The sequence below is a fragment of the Bombus terrestris genome, chromosome 9 (assembly GCF_910591885.1).
Source record: "Bombus terrestris chromosome 9, iyBomTerr1.2, whole genome shotgun sequence".
Classification (NCBI taxonomy): Eukaryota; Metazoa; Arthropoda; class Insecta; order Hymenoptera; family Apidae; genus Bombus; species Bombus terrestris.
The window spans coordinates 7,091,667-7,111,315 of record NC_063277.1 but is presented as its reverse complement, the minus strand read 5'-3'; the positions used below and the strand labels follow the sequence as shown (position 1 = coordinate 7,111,315).

Below are 19,649 nucleotides of genomic sequence, written 5' to 3'. Positions count from 1 at the left end.
AATTCGTAATAACCTTTTGTAAGACGAAAGAGGGGGACAGACAGTGTCAAGTGTAACCTTGGATGTGATATCTTACGCATATTGAAAGGGAACTTGAGCGCTGTTATTATCGGGTATGGTGTTACAGTCGTGGTCGTGGTGTGAACGCGCGTGGTTCTTTTCGTGGAGGTTCTGAAAACTGTCAAAGTAGACAGACGAAAGGATACAAGTGTTTTCTTATTGCAGAGTGTCGTTTTTTCCTTTTTTGTTCAATGATTCTTTACAAGTTGTGCATTAGTGGTACGTATATTTTATGAATTATTTATTATTTGCGTACGAATATGTATATTAATTGTGTTCGGTTATGTCTTAACCAAAACAAATTTTCTATCCACGATATTAATAAGTTTTTAAATAATTTAAAACTGAACGGTTGATAAGACAGTTTTTTTTATAGATCTTCAAATGTATGAAGAGAGATAATGATGAAAAAGATTTTGAAATGAGAGTTTTTTGTATAAGATGTTGATAAAGTACTTTTTGCAAAATGTCTTATTTTTTATTTTCAGTGAAATTTTTAAGAAATTTATAGATATATTATAATTATTTAAATAATTGAATACTGAGCTATTACGAAAAATAAGGCGGTATCGATAAACAAAACAATAACAATTAAAATCTCCAATTTTTGTACTATAAAAAAAATGAAATTTAAGAATGGAATAAAAATAAATCTAAAAAGAAGTGTGTTAAAATTTAAAATGGAAGAGAACTAAGACTAATTATGTCACATCTTTTTCTCTTTAATGATGAAGATTCGTTGTATTTGGTTGTCGACGTCAAAAGCGAAAGTGGATTGGATAGTCGCTGATATGACTTGTCTTTTCGAAGAAGACCACAATATAGTGCTGGATCTGATAAATTATAATAAATAATCAACGAAAAGCCAACTATCAGCCATCGAGAATAAAAACTGCATATGCACTCAGAATAAAAGATGATTGATATAGGTATGTTAATCTAATTATTAATAGTTATGATTATATATGTATAAAAATTTTTTAGTTAAATATTATTAATTTATCTATTATGGATATTAGAACGTAAATGGTTCAATTAATATTTAAATCGTTACGATAAATCTTTAATGAAAATTAATGATTTTGAGTTTATCAATTTTGCATTAATTTAAATATTTATTTTCATCGGATTAAAATAAAGCTTATTTTCATTTTTTGGTATCTTCCAATATAATTACAAATTATCCAATATAATTTCCAATATAATTCTTACAATTATAATAATATAATTTAAGGATTGATTAAGTTTGAGAATTAAATAACGAAAGAAAACATTATTTAAAGATTCAGTGTGGAATTTGAAATGTATAAAAGATAGGATGGAGAATTAAAGATTCTTATAAGGAATTGTTTTATAATTATTTCCTTATAGAATTATGCAATATTTCTCTAAGTAGAATAGTGCAAAATGTAATCTTATATGAGTTCTTAAAATTTTAACGAAAAAGACAAATTATTATTATAAATATCATAGAAGATAAATGACCGTAAAAATAAGAAGTTAAGATCAATAAATAATAAATAGTTTGTTTTCAATAATTCAAAACAAAACAATTGATTAATTTATAAAGGATTACAAAAAATTTCATTGATTTCTGTTTTTGTCTTGAAATAACTTTATATATAAAATGTTAGTTTATATTATAGCGTTTAAGAGAAATGGAAAACATTTCAATCTGAAATGTAATAGTAAAAAATAATTCTAACCAAAGACTTGACGAAGTAAGTACGTCATTTACCAAGAAAAAGTGATAGCGTCGTCAGCTATTTATCATTTCTTCCTCCCTTCGCAAGTTATTATTTTATGCGTACATTTACTAAAGCTAATCAGAATGCTACATAATAGTTAGAAACTGAGCGGGACCAAGTCTATTAACCTATTGAACCATGAATTGTCGAAGAGATTTCATGGGCACTTCATTTCAGATGAAAAGAAGATTGTCAATTGCAGATTTATAAACGCATTCTTTTGCAATCTTGTCAATTAACCATATTTGATGATTTACTTTCAACAGTATGTAGTTCTTAATTTAACTACATTTTCATATTTTCGCAACTGGGTACGTATCTGTATTAACACATTAGCAGCCGATGGCGTAACGTTTTGTTTTCAACAATCGTATCGTTAATAAACGATTTTTCCTGTACGTATATACAATCCCAAAACTTGAATAACAATTTAGAAAATATATATATCTATGTATACGTCTAATTTTCTAAATTAAGAAAATGCATATAAGATGTGCATTCTAGATTTAGAAAATGTATATATGTTTAATTTTCTAGATTAGAAATTTTTTCAAGTTTTCAATTTTTCAAGTTTTTCTATATATTGATACCTTTTTCATTCGTTATGCCTGGCGAATATTGTTTAAAACTGACTGTATTTGCTAATTTTAATGAAATTAGAATGTAACATAGAAAATTACATTTTGTATGCTAAAATTAAAAGAAAATAGAAGAATATACGACTGTTCTATCAGCATAAGATCATGAAATACAAAATAGCCGTCATTTTTTCTTGCTGATGGAAGATCTATTATTTCAATTAATATTTTTCGTGTAATTATTGATTCTTTATTTCAATGTGATCGTTTTCCATAAAAGTCACGAATGTACGTATTTCTCGCGTAATACTTAGCAAAGAAACGTAAAAAATACCTAGAAGAAAACAACAGGTCCAAGTTCTCGGTAGCAAAACCTGTTTCCCTCGCAATTTACTTTGGCTATTAGCGATTGAATTCTTCTTCTTCCTTTTTTTTTTCTTTCATTTTGCATGGTCGCCGCCTCTTCCTGCTTCCGCGAACATACGATTCGGATTAGTCTAAGCTCGTGATCAAGGTGAGGGTAATCGATGAGGGCGGAGCGTTTACGTCGATTTCCATTACGTAGAACGAGAGAAACGACGGCTTGACAAACACGAGTCACCTTTGACGCAACGCGAATATATGACAGTCAGCTGCATCATACGACCAGAGACCAGGATATTGTCGGTCGATCTCGTCACGTGGTTGCTATGTCAATGATTTGAGACGTCAACCAAACGCCTATTGCGTGATCGGTTCCTGATTTATGTTATGACAATACTAATAGTCACTTGATCTCAGTCATAGGTTCAATAGAGTTACAACACAACTTCATTTAGTGGAATGAAATTTTAGTCGATGTTTGATATAAATGAGTTTCTAACGATTGAATAGGATTATTCAAAAGTGAGCTTCTACTATATGAATGAAAAATTATAGATAGTGAAGAGAATTAGTAAGTTTTTATTACATGTATTATATTTTGTTATAGTATAGTATGTGTCCATTTATTGAAATGAAATTTGTCTTGATGTTCAAGTAAACGTGTTTCTGACGATTGAATGCGATTATTTGAAGGCGAGCTTCCATTACATGAATGAAAGTCATAAGTAGTGAAAAGAATTAGTGGACCTTTATTATATTACAGTAGAATTCCATTTATTGGAATGAAAGTCAATATCCAATTAAACGAACTTATTGCTTCTACGTTCATTTCATTCACTTGTTTGCATGTTTTTGCTATCGATTTAATTTTGAGTCCCAAGTTCAGTTACGTATTCATTTTTATTAAGTCATTGTTTTGTACGTTTTCATTTATCATATAAGATCGAGTTTTCACAATTAATGATACGTTCTAATCCTTTTGTTATTGTTTCTTCGAAACTGAAGAGTCATAAAGATACAGGTAACCCTCTTATAGCACGGACGTCTGTATCGGACGATCTGATAGTCACGGGGATCTTGGTACAAATTAAGATTTTAAAGATTAAGGGAATAACAATTTTACTCCTAATTTTGTTCAGAAATTTATTGAGAAAGAAATATCAAACGACGATATCGTAATTATTATTAAATAAAATCAACACATTTTTGCATGATACCAAAAATGAAAGCTAGTAAACGTTTTTATAAATTTATTTAAATCATTAATAGTATCATTAAATGTATAGTTTATAAAAGTAACTGTCTGAAATATACGTAAACATTGAAGTATCGCGTTTGGAGCAACGCATTGTTAATTTATTTCATTGTTATTTTTCATTTTAATTATGAAGCGAAGGAATATCAAAAGAACATTCGATGATAAGTTTACTACTCTTCTGTAACTTTTTCTTGTCCTACGATTTTATTGAAACTCGTAACTAAATTGGATGGTCGATTATGTTCAATAAAAATGGCTTTTGGCAAAATTCTCATGTCGTAAATGTCATTCTTTGCATCATCGGAACGCGACTTCTCCGATGATGTCATTGGACGAGGTGAACAGTCGAACCGACTCGATAAACTAAAAATAGCGGTTTCTGTTTAAGCTTTTTTAATTTTTTCTCTTTTTATTTTTGTATGCTAATTTCGAACAATCGTCAACGTCGCTCAGAAATTCTTTCAGTGGGAACGAGATACGGTCGATCTTAGAGGCACAAATAGTGCGACATAGGAAATAAATCTTATCAGTTGCCCAAGTTCAAATGAAAATCTGACATACTTTATCAGGAATGATGCATTGAATTATATAATAGGATAAAGTTCGTTGAAAACGAGATCGTTTTTGGAATCGATATTTCCATCGGAAGTAAAAGTGTATTTCGCTATTCCGTTGGCTGACAATGAGAATTTACCATTGGTTTATCTAAAAATATTGCGAGTCCGTTATCGGACCGTAAAAAAACAAATGTGAGTTCTATTCTTTTAGCAGTTTTTAAGTCTATGGTTTAGTATTAATGTATTTGATAATATACTACTATTTCCTTTACATTAATCATCCATGATATGAAATATTAATTATAATGAATTGGAAAGAATAATTTCATATTTTTATAACTGTTTAATACTTTTTATAACGGTTGATTTGCTCTTTGAAATAATATAAAAATGTTATTAGTAAGAATTTAATGGTATATAATGTTTGATTATATGTATTTTAATTGTATCCAGTTCGTCGAATTATGAATTCATAATTTTAGTAGGTTCTTGATGCGAGCAAAATTTGGCGCCAGTTTTGAATTCTTTTCTCTCTTAAACATCGCACAATAAATAGCACGTGCGATATTATGACTAATTTTTATGAAATAATTGGAGAGAAATGCAAATTGGCAATTTTAAGAAGAAGATCGAAAATAAAATATACCTTTCGTTTCTCCTATCCCGTTAAAAAGGATCATATATCTAAAGCATTTATTTTTACGAAATTTATAGACAAGATATTAAAAATATGGTAAACGATACTAAAAAATTACTACAACTTCATTAATATTTCAAACTTCTTTATCAAATATCAGAATGTTAGAAATCATAGTGAGTGTTACACATATATTCTAAATGTCATACACTCTCAGAAAATTAGAATCAAAAGAAATCGATCCTTTCTTACTCGAACCGTGCAAACACTCCTTAAACCGGAATGCCAATGTATCATAACCTCATTAACAACGTCCACGTTCTATTTGTGCACGTTGTGCACATTATTGTGAATCGCATAAAAATAGAAATCCGGCATTCGCCAGGGGAAGAAGAGCGAGGAAAATTCGTCGGGGACTATTTTCGGAAAAACCTTTGAATTATTTTCAAGAGTTTCGGTATATTTACCGTAGACACGAGCCAAATTTTACTTTTCACAATTTTTTTCTTTCCTTAAACCAAGTCTCCAATAAAATAAGAACACAAAACAGCCAACGGAAACGACCAACTGCGGAAGCCAATGACAGAAACGAACATAGGAAATGAAAAAGAGAAAGGAAAAAAAGGAACGAGGAAGAGAGATGGAAAGAGAGAGAGAGAGTAGCTGGAACGCGATAATTCGAAGCAAACTCGTGACTAGTCATTGATCGACCGCGAGACGTCGAGCGCCGCGACGCCCTCTCTCCTTTTCCTAACCCCAGCGGCGCGGCCCGGCGCGGCGTCCCCACCTGTACTTGTTCACAATCGTGTCAGACATTTCAGCGTCACGTCGGAAACACGCCTCCCTCTTTCTCTCGCTCTCTCCTCTCTTCCTTCTTTGTTTCTCTCTCTCTCTCTCCTTTGCTCTTTTCATTCGTCGTTCATCGACTCGTCGTCGCGTCGTCGGCCGTGTCTCGCGGACCAGAAGAAGAAATTCGTCGACGAATCTCGAGTGCTTGTTTCGTATTTCCTGTCGGTTTCGTCGTTCGAGTAGAGAGAAACAAGACTAGAGATAGAGATAGAACGAAAAGGAGAGAGACGGAGAAACTGGCGCACGCAGCACGCGAAACAGAGACACTTCTTTGCTACGTGAAACTCTATTCTTCTCTTTTTCTTTTCTTTGCAGAGGAAGAAACGTGCCGGTGGTCGACGCGCGAGTGTTTCCGTGCGAGCTTCATGGTTCGATTGATCCAGTGAATAATCACGAGGAACGGAAGAAAAGAAGAACCGAAAAAGGGGAAACGTTTCTCAAGTGGTTGTGCGTTTTGTTTCGTGGCAAAATGTGCTGTGGCCAGCTGCAATGCGCGGACGAAACGTTCGACATGAGTCTTGGTTGATCGTTTTTCGTGAAGATTTCCCCGGTGCGCGGACAAGGAGTATCAGTATGTCCTAATGCTAATGTCGAGGATTCGTCAAATTTCGATGTCGGTTTGCTGGTGCTACCCCGTATCGCCGTGCTTATTGAATTGCTTTGTTTGAATGGGGTGGCGGTGAACGACCGTTTCTAGGTCGGTTGAGATCCACACGGGAGCTTAATTGACGCGCATCGAGGGATTCTAGGAACGGGTCGTAGGCGAAATTGGAATATTGAACGCGAACCTTTTCGCGCGGTACGCGGGTTCGGGACAAAGCTTTTCTCACGGAGGCTTTCCGTGTCGCTTGGGAAACGACGTTTTCCTTACTTCCGTGATCTTCGTCAGTCAGTGTCGATCGTTTCGCGTCAAATCCGTAAACGTCTCGCGCGACCAAAATTAGGTCACTGGAAGACATATTACGACCATTAGCATCCAGCAGAATCGCCAACGGAATTGATAAAAAATTTAACAGAAAGTTGATAGGACGAAGTTAACCAATAAAAATTCGCTGATATAGGAACGAGCGTTTCGCGAAGACTTGGAAATATAAAGTCGACATGTTTTGTTTCCAAACGCCGTTCACACGCGCGTCACGCGTGCTCGTGTCCTCCTTATCTTCCAACAAGACGAAGACCTCCTCTGTGAACATGATTCTTCCAACGAACAAGACTTCGGACTCCAAGTGTGACAGGCAAGACTCGGAAGTGACGAGTGAAGGTTCCGGCTCTTCTATCGGCTACATTGACCAAGAACCATCGATCTCTGATACGAGCAGTACCGACAGCACGCTTCCGGATATCAAAGCGGATTACCTCGATCCTGAAACTTTGTCACCTGGACCTGATTCTCTGATTGCACCAACTTCCATTGTCATCGTGGAGAATGGAATAGATGATCCAAATAACATACTTGCGGAGGATAACGAACAGAGTCACCATGCGACCCCTTCCTCTTCTCCTGAGAAGCAGTCGTACAGCAACAAACGGTCCAAGAAGTTGCTGCTGCTTCGTCTACGTTCCGATTCTTCGACCAACAAAGAGGACAGCTTGGACACGATTGACGATTTGATCGAGGCTGTGTCGGTGGCTTCGAATAAAGAAGAAGAAAATAGAGACGAGGAGAAAGAATATAAGTCTGGAGAAACTTTGCTGACGAATTCTTCGTCGTCGGTGCTGATCGACTCTGTAGATACTGAAGAAGATATTCTAAGAAACTCTAGAGTAACTGCAGCTTCTGAGAACGATATATCCTCGTTGCAGAACGTGTTCAGCGAGTCAGAGAAAGAGAACGTGTCCAATCAGGAAACGGAAACCGAGACGGAAGAAGGATCCTCGTTACCTTTGAGTCCCGCTGGCCCGTCAACTGGAGGCTTATCTTCGTCGACGGTACCTTATTACAATTTTCTCTGTGTTAATGGTGGATCTATGCGCCAGGAGATGACCAGCACCAGCTCTCCTCAGTTGTCTTCGGATAGCAATCATAGATCCAGCGCTGAATCTACTGCAGTTGATGCCTGCAGTTCGTTTAACGTTGAGAAGAGCTCGAGGATAGATACGTTGAAGTCAGAAGGCTTGGAAAGCACGTTTTGCCTACCTGCAGCAAGATCTTGCCCTAATTTGGAGAGACAGAGCGCTGGTTCCTCGCCAACTAGCGGATCCTCTTCTTCTAGTCCTAGTCCAGGGCCTGTCGGGCCTAGATTTAAACCTATAGAGGAAGGAGACATTCAAGTGTGTTTTTTGAATTATACCAACCTCGTGAAGAAGATCTTCTCAAGTAAATATCTGAGAAAATGGGAGACGCATCATCTTTATTTGAACGACACCTGTATCTCGTCGAAAACGGTGAGTCGGGTTTTTGAATATGTTGGATATAAACAATCGAAATTACTAGCATCTCTATTTACTACATTTTATATTTTATTCAAAAACTAATAGAGTCTTCATACTTAATAAAAGTATTTTTTTTACACAAAAGCTTTAACAAATTTTCCTTTTTATTTGGTATTTTACATTATAGGACACGTATGGCGAATGAAGCAACAAATTTATTGTAAAATCAGATTTATAGAAAATAAGAATAGTGAGTTTGTATTAAATATCATCAGGACCCTCTGACACGATAATTATTAACTAATAATATTAGCAAATTTTAAAGTTATAGGCTGTAGATTATAAATATGTAATTAAATAACTTGTAATTTACTGATTTTGATATATGTATTTCGTTTGTGTTATTATAAAACTTGTTACTATATATATATAAAGCAAGAGAATTTGTTAAAACTAATAACTTGGAACTTGTGATTTCAAAACTTTCACTATACATGTATAATAACGTTAGCGAAATTGTGTAAGTGATCTCAGCTGTCCTGACACACATTTACCGGTAGTATATACGGTGAACTGGGATTGAATGGTTTAAAATTAATTATTTCATTATGGTAATCTTAATATTAATATTATAATAATAAAGAACACTACTATTAATAATCGTATTAATACAATGTCAATATTAAATGTATTAACTATAGTAATCTCTCTCTTTCTCCCTTTCTTCTTCCTATTTTTGTATATTACGTGTATTCTATGTACATTTGCATCTTTAAACTTTCCACAAATGCATAATAATAACGATTAGCTTTGCCGTTAAGATAAGTAAAAGATTATTTTATGAACGTATTATGAGAACTAGAGGATTAGGCGATTCGGAAGTATTTCGAGTTAAACTTTAACTCCATTGTTCTACAATAGATGGTTTCTATTTTTGCCCTCTATGCAAAACATTTTCGTAGAAGGACGCTGCGAAGCATTTTGAGGAGTTTACATAAAGTTATTTCACGAGTATTCTTAATTTTCCGTATCGTTATGTATCGTATCTTGTACATTGTACATAATTGACTTTTATAAGTTTCTTGTCATGTGCGTCATTAATGCCCAAAGGTAAAGTATTTATGAACCAAAGAAACGCGTTTTGCAGTCTATGAACTACATGTGCAATGTTAAGTAGATTTAAAAAGAAAAAAGCAAAAGAAAGAGAAGAATATATTAGGTTGTCCGAAAAGTTTCTTTCGTTTTATAAGGGAATAATAGATGCTCAACATTTTTTGTTTTATATTACTTTATTGAATTATGTATGATCCATTTTGCAGTAATAGAACAAAATAATAAAACAAAAAAAGGTTGTGCATCTATTATTTCCTTATAAAACGAAAGGAACTTTTCGGATAACCTAATACATGTCTCTCAGTAATTAAATGTCTTAACGTGACTTGACGTGGTTCCAAAGTTTTATTAAAAGCCATAATTTTCGTATGACGCGAGAGATGTTCGCAGATAAAATAGAGCGGCTATATTTCTTTCAGGATTAATTTGTGATTGTAACACGATATTTTTTAGTCTTTTCAGAGGATATTTCATGGATTTCCATAGAAACTTTATCAATAAAAAATAAAATGGAAATACATAAACGCATAATCACAAATGAAGGAAAAAGATAGAAAATATGAGGAATAATGATTCAAGCTTTAGTATATAGTATAATACATACAGCGAATAAATACATACATGATATCTATGTATGTTTTCCATTGGTGAATTTATTTCATCTATACTAGATCTATTTATTATTAGATCGCAGATTTTCATGCATATATGTATAGGAAATTTAAAGCTACAGAACTGCGCATATAATATAAAAATATACACATTAAATATCCGAATTATGGCATAGTCCTTGTAATATTTAACGACTGAAACAAATGTTTGCTTAGATTTTATTTCTTTAATTGCAACCATAACAATTTAGAGCATAAACATTCGCAGTCTATTTATAATTTCTCAAATAAATTCAATATCACATCGCTGTTAGACTGTTATCGACAGACGAAAGGACTACGAAACGTACAAATAAATAATTGTTTCTTTCATATTCTGCTGCATTCGTGGATTTTCGTATATTTCTACGAATATCTGTTTCGTTTCGTGTCTGATACGAACTCCTTTTTGGTTTTAATTGATTGTTTACAAGCTGCACGAACTACTGTAATAATTAATATTATTAATAATGTTCTATGAATAATTAATATAATATATGTATAATTACCTACGAAATCAGAAGCTGAATTTTATAATTTTCGATACTTCCCTAAAAAGGTAAATTATTGATCCCATAATTTAAATTTAATTCACCGTAAATGACACTATTCGCTTGAATCGTGCAAGTTTATCAGCGAAGATTTCTTCGTTAGTTGTCAGTGAATGGTAAATCGTTAGGAATTTAATTAATTTTGTTTTATGGCTATTACGTCATTAAGTTTCTTGCCGATATCGCATCTGCAATTACAAGTCGTACCATGCGTTTTAAACTTTCCAATAATGATTACTTATACATCAACTGGTTATTTATTTCCTGCTAACATAATATTATGATAAAAAGACAAATGCCTCACATGTGTTAACTATTAAAAACATCGCGTGACAATATAATATATCAATGATGCTAACTTTATTAATATGCTGTATATGTAACGTGCTGATAATTACAGGTTAATAATTCAAAACTAATACTTGGTCAATGTGCGCAGAATTGCTAGAATTGACGCAGATATTGTAATTGTGATAAATCATGCCGTTTTACGTTATTTTACGTTAGTCGAGGCTGCGAGTGTTTCGTCAGATTTTAAACTCAAACATCTAACTTACATACAGTTGTGCGAGGATTGGAAGCAAAAGATAAAGAACTGGAATTAGTATGCAAACATTTTTTAGCTTCTGAGAAATGTAGCACTGCGGAGGGAACATTAAGAGTTTGCGTTTTAATGCAATTTGATTATTTAAGCAGATTTTTATCTTTTTATGAATATAAAGTTTTCCAAAATTATTATTGGAAAAGATGTTCATCTATAACTATTTTACATAGATATAAAAAGCTATTTACTGTTATATGTAGTCATATATTCATTCAGAGTTAAATTTGTTATAATACACACTGTCATATGAACTTGCGATACTCGTAAGAAAAATTGACTATTCTTTCGGAAATCATTTTCATCTGAACCGTATCTACAGAGTTGCTAAATTAAGCAAATATATTGATCAATTTAAATTTCCTCTTATATTCGCATTTCTTAACAGCAAAATTTGTCTACTAGCTTCCTTTCGAAATTTCCCAACAAGTGACCTAAAGTGATCCAAATAAAACTTTCGATAACAGTCCTTCGTTCGAAACTTTTTCCTTTTTTCATTTTGTTTTTTCTCTCCCCGATATAAAAGAATAAAGCAATTTTTGTTCCCTGTTTGAAACGATTGCCGTTTGCTACATCGATATCTCGCCTGAATTCGTCGAATGTTAGTATAGATAAGAATCTTTTGTCGGGAAACGAAAAATGTATAACTAGATTGGAACACGTCGTTGCTTGTATCAGGCGATCAGAAAAAGAAAAGGTAAAAAAAAAGAAGAAGCAAAAGAAGGAAAAAGAAAAGAGAAAAATGAATCGAGCTGGCTTTTTCGCGGTGCAAGCGTAATCTGAAGCGGTCGCGAGACGCATTCAGGGTCGGCTTTGACGCAAGTGATGCACACGCATACGCACACGTGCACGCACGTGCACCTCCCTTTTGTCTCTTTTCCGTATACACGTTTATGTGACACGTGCATACGTGTGCGATGTGATACGTGTGAATGTATCGAGAACCGCACGCGACGCAACGTTTGCAATTTTACGTATTTTGAATAAGTATCTGCGTTTTATGCGGGAAAATTAGGGTACGAAGAGTCAGCTAGTCCCAGGGAATATTCATTTTTCGATGTTTTCTATTTTATCGCGTTTCATTTAAGGTGATCAATTTCTCTCTTATGTTCATTCATTTATGGAAAATTTGAAGATGCAAAAATCCATAGAACGTATATAGTATTCAAATATATATATGATATTCAAGGTATAATACTCGTTGTAAAATTTAACGAGCAGAACAAATTTCTCTTTAGATTTCATTTTTTTAGGTATTATTTATTGATATTCCATTTACCCTCTGGGATCTTGAGAGGCTTTGGTTTTTACATCCTTATATCTACTTTTCTCTACTCACTAAGTAGTATAAATCATCTTTTTTTTTACTTCTGTTCATACAAATAGCAATTTACATAAATTTCCGGAGTTTAGTAATATCATTTTTATTAGGTTGATATTCTTTTTATTAACTATTTGATACTTGATGCAAGTGTTTACATTAACAAATACATACATATATGTATACATCAATTGATTTGCTTATTTGTTTACATCTTTTTAAAATTGCAATCTTTTTTTCCTTCTTTAAAAATTGGAAACACTATGTAGAATAATGTTTGATATATTACAATTAGTTAATTTTTTCATTAAATAATTTCCAATTTTTAAAAACTTAGAATTTCTGTAGAACTATCTCTTTGTCTATATGCCAAGTTTTCAACGATCAAATTTTATATTAATTTTTAGACTGTGTATTATGGCATATTTTTTGTACTATTTGACGTTACCATTAATTTACTATTTATTTTTGTTTCTTTATTACGAAATCTTTTTGGTACTATGTTAGCAATAATGAATTTTATTAATTTCTAAGTAATTCAGGTAATTTCTGTAACATGTGAACTGTTACTTTTTGAAAATGAGTATAGGAGAAGTAACGAACCAAGTTTGGTGTTGACAATTTTAATTAACTTTGCATAACTTTAAATTATTGCGATACGTAAAAGTTTCAAATCTTAAAGTCTATAATATTTCAGTCTTGCAAATTGAAAGTTTCTACATTTTAAAAGCTCATATAAATAGATATACCTTTGCATTTATATCCGAAACAACAATTTGGCCAAACAATTATCCGATTTTTAAACTTTTTAATATTGAGATATTTCTTTTTTCGTTACAGTATAAAATTTACGAAAGTAAGATTTAAATGCTAATACAAGAAACATAGAGGCATTTAAAGTTTGTAATCTGACTTTGTAATAATACAGCCATTTAAATTCAAGTACGAAATAATTATAGTTCTCATTTAGATATGCAGTCTTTAATATTGAAATGTATCCAAATTACCCGCATTACAACCGTTTAACTAACTATCATTCTAATCATTCTATCAACATATCTGCGTTGATCTGTAAAATTTAAATTTTAAAATAATATCGTCGATTTAAATTATTAAAAATTATGTTAATATGGTTAATAGATTGCAGACATTTATGAACTGAGAAGAAAATTAAACTTTCTAAAACGTATAGTAAAGCGTTCAGTATCATATTTACGTATTAATATTACATATTACGTATTAAAACAAATCCTTATATATGTATTCGGATTCTATTCTCTTAGTTTAGATATTCACGCAATTATGAATATGAAAATAATATTTAGAGTATTGTAAATGCTTAAAACTATAAAAGAATAAGACTAAGTGGGTATTTGCTCGTACGCATACTTTTCAATGTAGCGTTTTTTTTATTGGGCTTTATACATTTTATTTTATATGAAAGCATGTGCTATTAAGAGATATGGAATTTAATACACTTGGATGTCTTCAATTAGTATGTGAATGCTATAATAGATATAATACTGCACGAATACTTTTCGTAGCCACTGTAAATTATTTAGATATAATTTGTTTTAGAAAACGGGATTTTTTCGACAACCAATACCTTATAATAACATGTCGGATATACGAAAGTATGCTGTTACTAGATGGGATCCTACTTACAAGAACTGCCTTAGCATAGTTCTGCCAAACAGTTCTCTTCTTCTCCAAGCGAATAATGCCTATACTAGGGACCAATGGTATCATTCGATACTATGGAAGGTAAATTCTTGTACAATTCTTCCTTTCTATTTTTTTGCAGATTCTACTTGTCTTTTCCTCTTTTGATCTAAGCACACATGTAATATCTCTAGAAATTCGAGATATTTAAAGACATTTGGAAAGACGAACTAAAAACGAAAAAAGTACACATATCGGAATTTTTTTTATAAAGAGCAATACTATCTTCGATGTGATGACAGAGTAAATAAATTAATTAATAATAAAACAAGTGTGAGAAGAGTTTCGAAATGTTAAAGTTTAACTATCGAATAATGAGCCCAAAAGTATGTTATTATATAATAAGGAAAAAACATTTTTATTCGCGTAATTCTGTATCAAAATTACCAAAAAGAAGAACATATTGTTCATTTGTGCTATTTATTCAAAGTGATATTTGAAGTGCAGCATCATGATAATTCAAGAGTGTATTTAATGAATGGCATTCCAAGCCATTAGAATACATAATGCGTAAAGAGTCTTTTAGAAAGTAATATATGTGAAAGTGGTACAAAAGAGGAGCGCCAATAAGATCATAATTCATTAAAAAAATGATACATGCACCTCCTCTCAGAAATCTTAGAACAGTTGTCATATTTGTTTCAAAACTGGACAAATGTAAACGATAGTAAATTTATATAGAAAATCGTTTAACTTCATATTTTATGTAACAGAAAAAGTAATGTAAACTAATGCGAAGTTAATAATTCTAAATACTGTAGTTTTATTAAAGATAGAAGATGTCCCAAGAGTTTTGAGCGGGAGTGTACATCATTGATTATGTAAACGGATCTTATGTAAGTGAATTTACGCAATCTAATGTGTGTGAATTTCGAATTTTCAGAGGAGTATCTTTAAATATCAGCATCTAGTATCTCTAAATACCCGAGAGGAAGTGATTATCAAAGAATTAAAGTCAATGGTTGATTTCGCGTTATGGACGTCGCTCCAGGACGAAAGAGTGTCTGTAGCGCCGTTAGAAGCTATTGCAAAGCATCTCGAAGATTCGGCCGTCGAAGATCCATCAGAGAAATGTTCGGAGAAATCGACAGAAGAAGTGTCTCGATATCGAAATGATCGGAAACATTGGGCTGAAGCTGTTCTCTCCGTGGTATCTCCTCTTTTAGACAAAGTTGCCCTTCCAGTCTGTTTAACAAGGGTTCTTGTGAAGTTGGCTCAACAGCATCCACAGTCATCCTTAGTTACAGTCATAAGTCCAGCGATAACGAGATGCCTCAAGCATACGGTAGATTTTGGCAAATCCCTGGACATGAGGAAACTATTGCAAGTGTTTATAGCTTCTTTGTATGCAACGAATGGAGAGCAAGCGATCAGAGATTATATCGCTTCGATTCACGGGCCTGGAAGCGACTGTCCTCATCCGAGGATGCTTCCTAATTTGGTGTCCGTTTGCGTCGCTGCGGTTTTCCATAGGTGAGTTTGGTTTTTCTTCCCTTTCGCTTTTTTATGGACGAATTTACAACTCACAATCTGACGTTAGATATTATAATAATATTATATTTATATAATAATAAATAATAATTATATTCAAATATAAGGAGAGTCACGTATTCTGAATCTCAAATGGTGCATTCGTATTGGAAATTATGGTACTTGGATTAAATGGTGCGTTCGTATTAGAAATTATGGTAATTGGAAGATATTTGAAGTATGAGTTGCAAATTTGTGAAATTCCTGTGTATAGTATTGTACAAGATTTCTTTTGTATTCACGTCAATAAATGAGTACAAAGTTCCTTAACATATTTATTATTGAAGCAATTAATATTGATATTATTTTTCCAAATTTAAACTCATACAAAAAGATTACGCGAGCGTTCTGATTATTTATGACAGTCAGTATAACAAGGTTTTTATATTCTTACCGTAAACATTTTTAACATTGAATATACGCGATTTATAGCAAAATCTAATCCTTTAATACGGTTGATGATTGTCGATAGAATAATATTTAATAGTATATCAAATTCAAATTTCAAAGAAATGTTAAAAATTTACATACTTTACATAAATTTAAAATACTTCTAAAAATTATAATGTAAAATTAATACAATATTTTTAAACATTTCATAATAATGTTTGTTATGTGCATTGACTTTGTCTAAAAAAAAAAAAAAAAAAAGAAAAGACTAATTGCACGTGGCGAGTGCATTGTTGCAAATTGCGTGAGTCACCCTGTATTTTATCCACGCTTCATTAAAGCGTATCAAAGGCATAAACGTTCTGGAGTGCCTTGTTTGAAAGTGCAGAAACTAACCCTTTAACGAAGAATATGACTTTAGTTAACTGCTTGAGAACAATTCTGCGGAAAATCTCGCTTTATTTCACGTTAGAATCTTTTTAATAATATTTTCATTTTATTTTTCCTTAAAATTTCATGCAAATATAATCTAATATATTAAAAATATGCTTTATCTTAATATAAAATATACTCTCAAAGAATGTATTTATAGAAAGAAATATGTACACATTAAGACACTTTTTATTTAGTATCTCTATATTTTTATATAATAAAATGTTAGTATTTTATCTCAGTATTTTATATCAATATAGCTTTCTGCAACATTTTTTATTTTTATTTACTGTGACTTGAAAAAAAATGTTACATACGATCTTTAGATAAAATAACAAAGAATTGCTGCGAGAAAAGCTCGCAGTGTTCGCTAAGAAAAATAAAAGAATGTTTGATCAACGATATAAGTTCTAAAATTAATACTCAGTTAATGGAAAATGAAAAAGAAATCAATTTACATATGTACAATATATAGAAGAATACACTATGTACGTCGATTCGTGAATCATATATGTGTGAATTTGCATGTAAAATAATTAACTAATTCAAATTAAGAGAAGATGTAGTATCATTTCTTGTGAACGAGGTAACAAATCTCCTTATAATATTTTTGCTGATATGAATGATTATCTTTTTTTGTTACGTTGCAATATTTTTTTCCTTTGTGTTCCTTTAATTAATGTATTTTCGCATCAACAGGCGTAATATCTAAATACGTTGTTCGCACAATAAATTGGACAAAAATTTGAATAAAAAAGGTTTCACGTTTTGTAAGAATCTTTTTAATTCTCTTGTTTACATGCATAAAGACTATTTAATAATCTACCAAATATTATCGTATCGTTAGTCAAAGAAACATATATTCGACGCGAGATATTTTATTTCCGATTTGATACAGCTTTTACTTTTATGCTAACTCGTAAATACGTCAGCTTGCTTTTTTACACTCGTCCAGGCGCACTAAAAGAACAGGTAAAATTTAGAAGTCCATTCATTACGACATGTCAAACGCACGACTGTGCAGAAAAAGCCGCTGTGACGTGAAATAAATTATATATAGTGGAGAACATTCTTGCATACCACAAACGAAATGCGAATTAATGAAAGTAATTACAAGCCATTCAATTGCAGATTCGAAGTGGCTAATCGTTCTTTGCCGGAAAACGAGAAATCGCCGACCTTGCCTCCATTAGATTGTTACCTTCTGGTGCTAAATATCGCGTAAGTTTCATCACTAATGCGCTCATTATCACATATGAAATGCAATGGACATTTATGCAAATTTATACTTTCATGAGTACAATTAAAAAAAGTTAAACCCTGATGGAAAATTGTTTTATTAAGTAAATAGTAATTGTTCCACTAAATATTATAACGAGTGTTGTATTTCGGGTAATCTGTTGTATATATATTTGTATATTTTTGCATCTTCGAATTTCCTATAAATTGCATAAATATCCGCGGTCTAATTACAAGTAAAGTATACCTCTTTCTTTTTTTTTAAATTTCAAATCGCAAGAGCTAATGATTATTTTCTTTTCTAGATCAGAATATGCTGATTGGAGGCCAGAACTTGGTGCTTTATTGCAACCCGTACCATTCCCAGAGGAAGCTTTTGCTATGAAAGAGGTTCAACAATCGATATTAATGTGCGTGATTAGCCGTTTAGCGAAAGACACGAGATGCGTTGTGCATCGTGTTCTACTTCCGATTAGAGAACCCAGACCTGGATGGATTCATATTGCCGCACCATCCAGTCCGGATTGCCCTGATCAAGGAGAATTGTTTGGCGAAATGGTAATTTTTCATTTTCTACATTAATCCAAATAAATAATGCCATAGAAATAAAATTGACTTCTTTCTTTATTTATGCGATAGAATAAAAAGGAATTCTTTTTGCCAAATACAAATTTATTCTAAGAAGCGATATCACCTTTGGTATGATAATATAACATTGATCCCCTACTGTTTTTTTATCCAGTTAACTACCTTACTGGCGTGCTGCTGTCGAAGAAAGAAGTTCATTAGCTGGCTGATGAAACAAGTACGCGACGATTGTATACTATTAGCAGTAAGAGGCTGCGAGGCTGCCCAAGAAGGTCTTTGTTTAATGCTAGAGTGGCATTTGCTGTCAAGCAAAGAAACTAAATTGCAAATAGTTAATGCGTTAGAGTCAACCACTTCAGGCAAGGAACGATACGCAGCTCTTTGCCAGAGACAAAAGAATTTGCAGCAACTTGTGAGTAAAGAGATGACATCTATTTTGTCAAATACACAATTTTTCAGATAATATGTTGTTATAAACTAAATTAAATTAAACTTGGTATGTTTCCGATTTATACACCTGCTACTGTTTAATTTTAATTGTAAATCAAACAAGAAATATGACTGATTTCAGATATATGTTCATTGTTTAATGGTGATGTAATATCATTATAGATTTTATTTTACAATAAGAAAAAGTAGGCGTGACTTGAAATTTCATAAAGGGAAAAGTCCTTTCATGGCCGGGGAGCTGAAAAATAGACTATGACTATTATTACTATAAGATATATTTCTTTATATGGTATAAATTTTTGTTTTGTATTGAAATAGCTTCGGAAAGGAGGTCCTAGACGATTGACGTTACCAGCTCGAGCGACAGACGCGGACGTTGCCCTTATTCTGAGCGGAAGGGCTCTTGGCAGCTTGGAATACCTCAGTTTGGCCTTTACCTCGGTGACCTCGGCTTGCGCCGAGCAGCTAATCAAATTACCAGCTTTGAGGCATCTGAACTTGTGGGCCACGCAGTTCGGTGACGCTGGCCTACAAATGATTAGCGAACACTTGCAGAAACTGCAGGTCCTGAATCTTTGTGAAACCCCTGTTTCTGATAAAGGAATCTCTAGCTTGGCCTGTAAGGAAATATGAATGTTA

At 32.5% G+C, this 19,649-nt stretch overlaps 1 protein-coding gene across 4 annotated transcripts in view; it reads left to right on the top strand.

The window, feature by feature from the left end:
• Positions 1–94: 94 nt before the first annotated feature.
• The window catches only part of LOC100650444 (C-Maf-inducing protein), a 26,043-nt gene continuing 6,488 nt past the window's right edge, over positions 95–19,649 (top strand). The window contains exons 1-9 of one of the 4 annotated variants that reach the window (XM_048408406.1): positions 95–279; positions 795–989; positions 6,366–8,435; positions 14,238–14,423; positions 15,265–15,854; positions 17,865–17,954; positions 18,278–18,530; positions 18,715–18,972; positions 19,329–19,629. In XM_048408406.1, coding sequence (XP_048264363.1) covers positions 7,152–8,435; positions 14,238–14,423; positions 15,265–15,854; positions 17,865–17,954; positions 18,278–18,530; positions 18,715–18,972; positions 19,329–19,629 — 2,962 coding nt within the window. In that variant the 5' untranslated portion in view covers positions 95–279; positions 795–989; positions 6,366–7,151. Of the gene's footprint in view, positions 280–794; positions 990–5,999; positions 8,436–14,237; positions 14,424–15,264; positions 15,855–17,864; positions 17,955–18,277; positions 18,531–18,714; positions 18,973–19,328; positions 19,630–19,649 lie in introns of those variants that run through there. The other 3 variants (XM_012311869.3, XM_020864601.2, XM_048408407.1) reach the window with 3 other exon arrangements.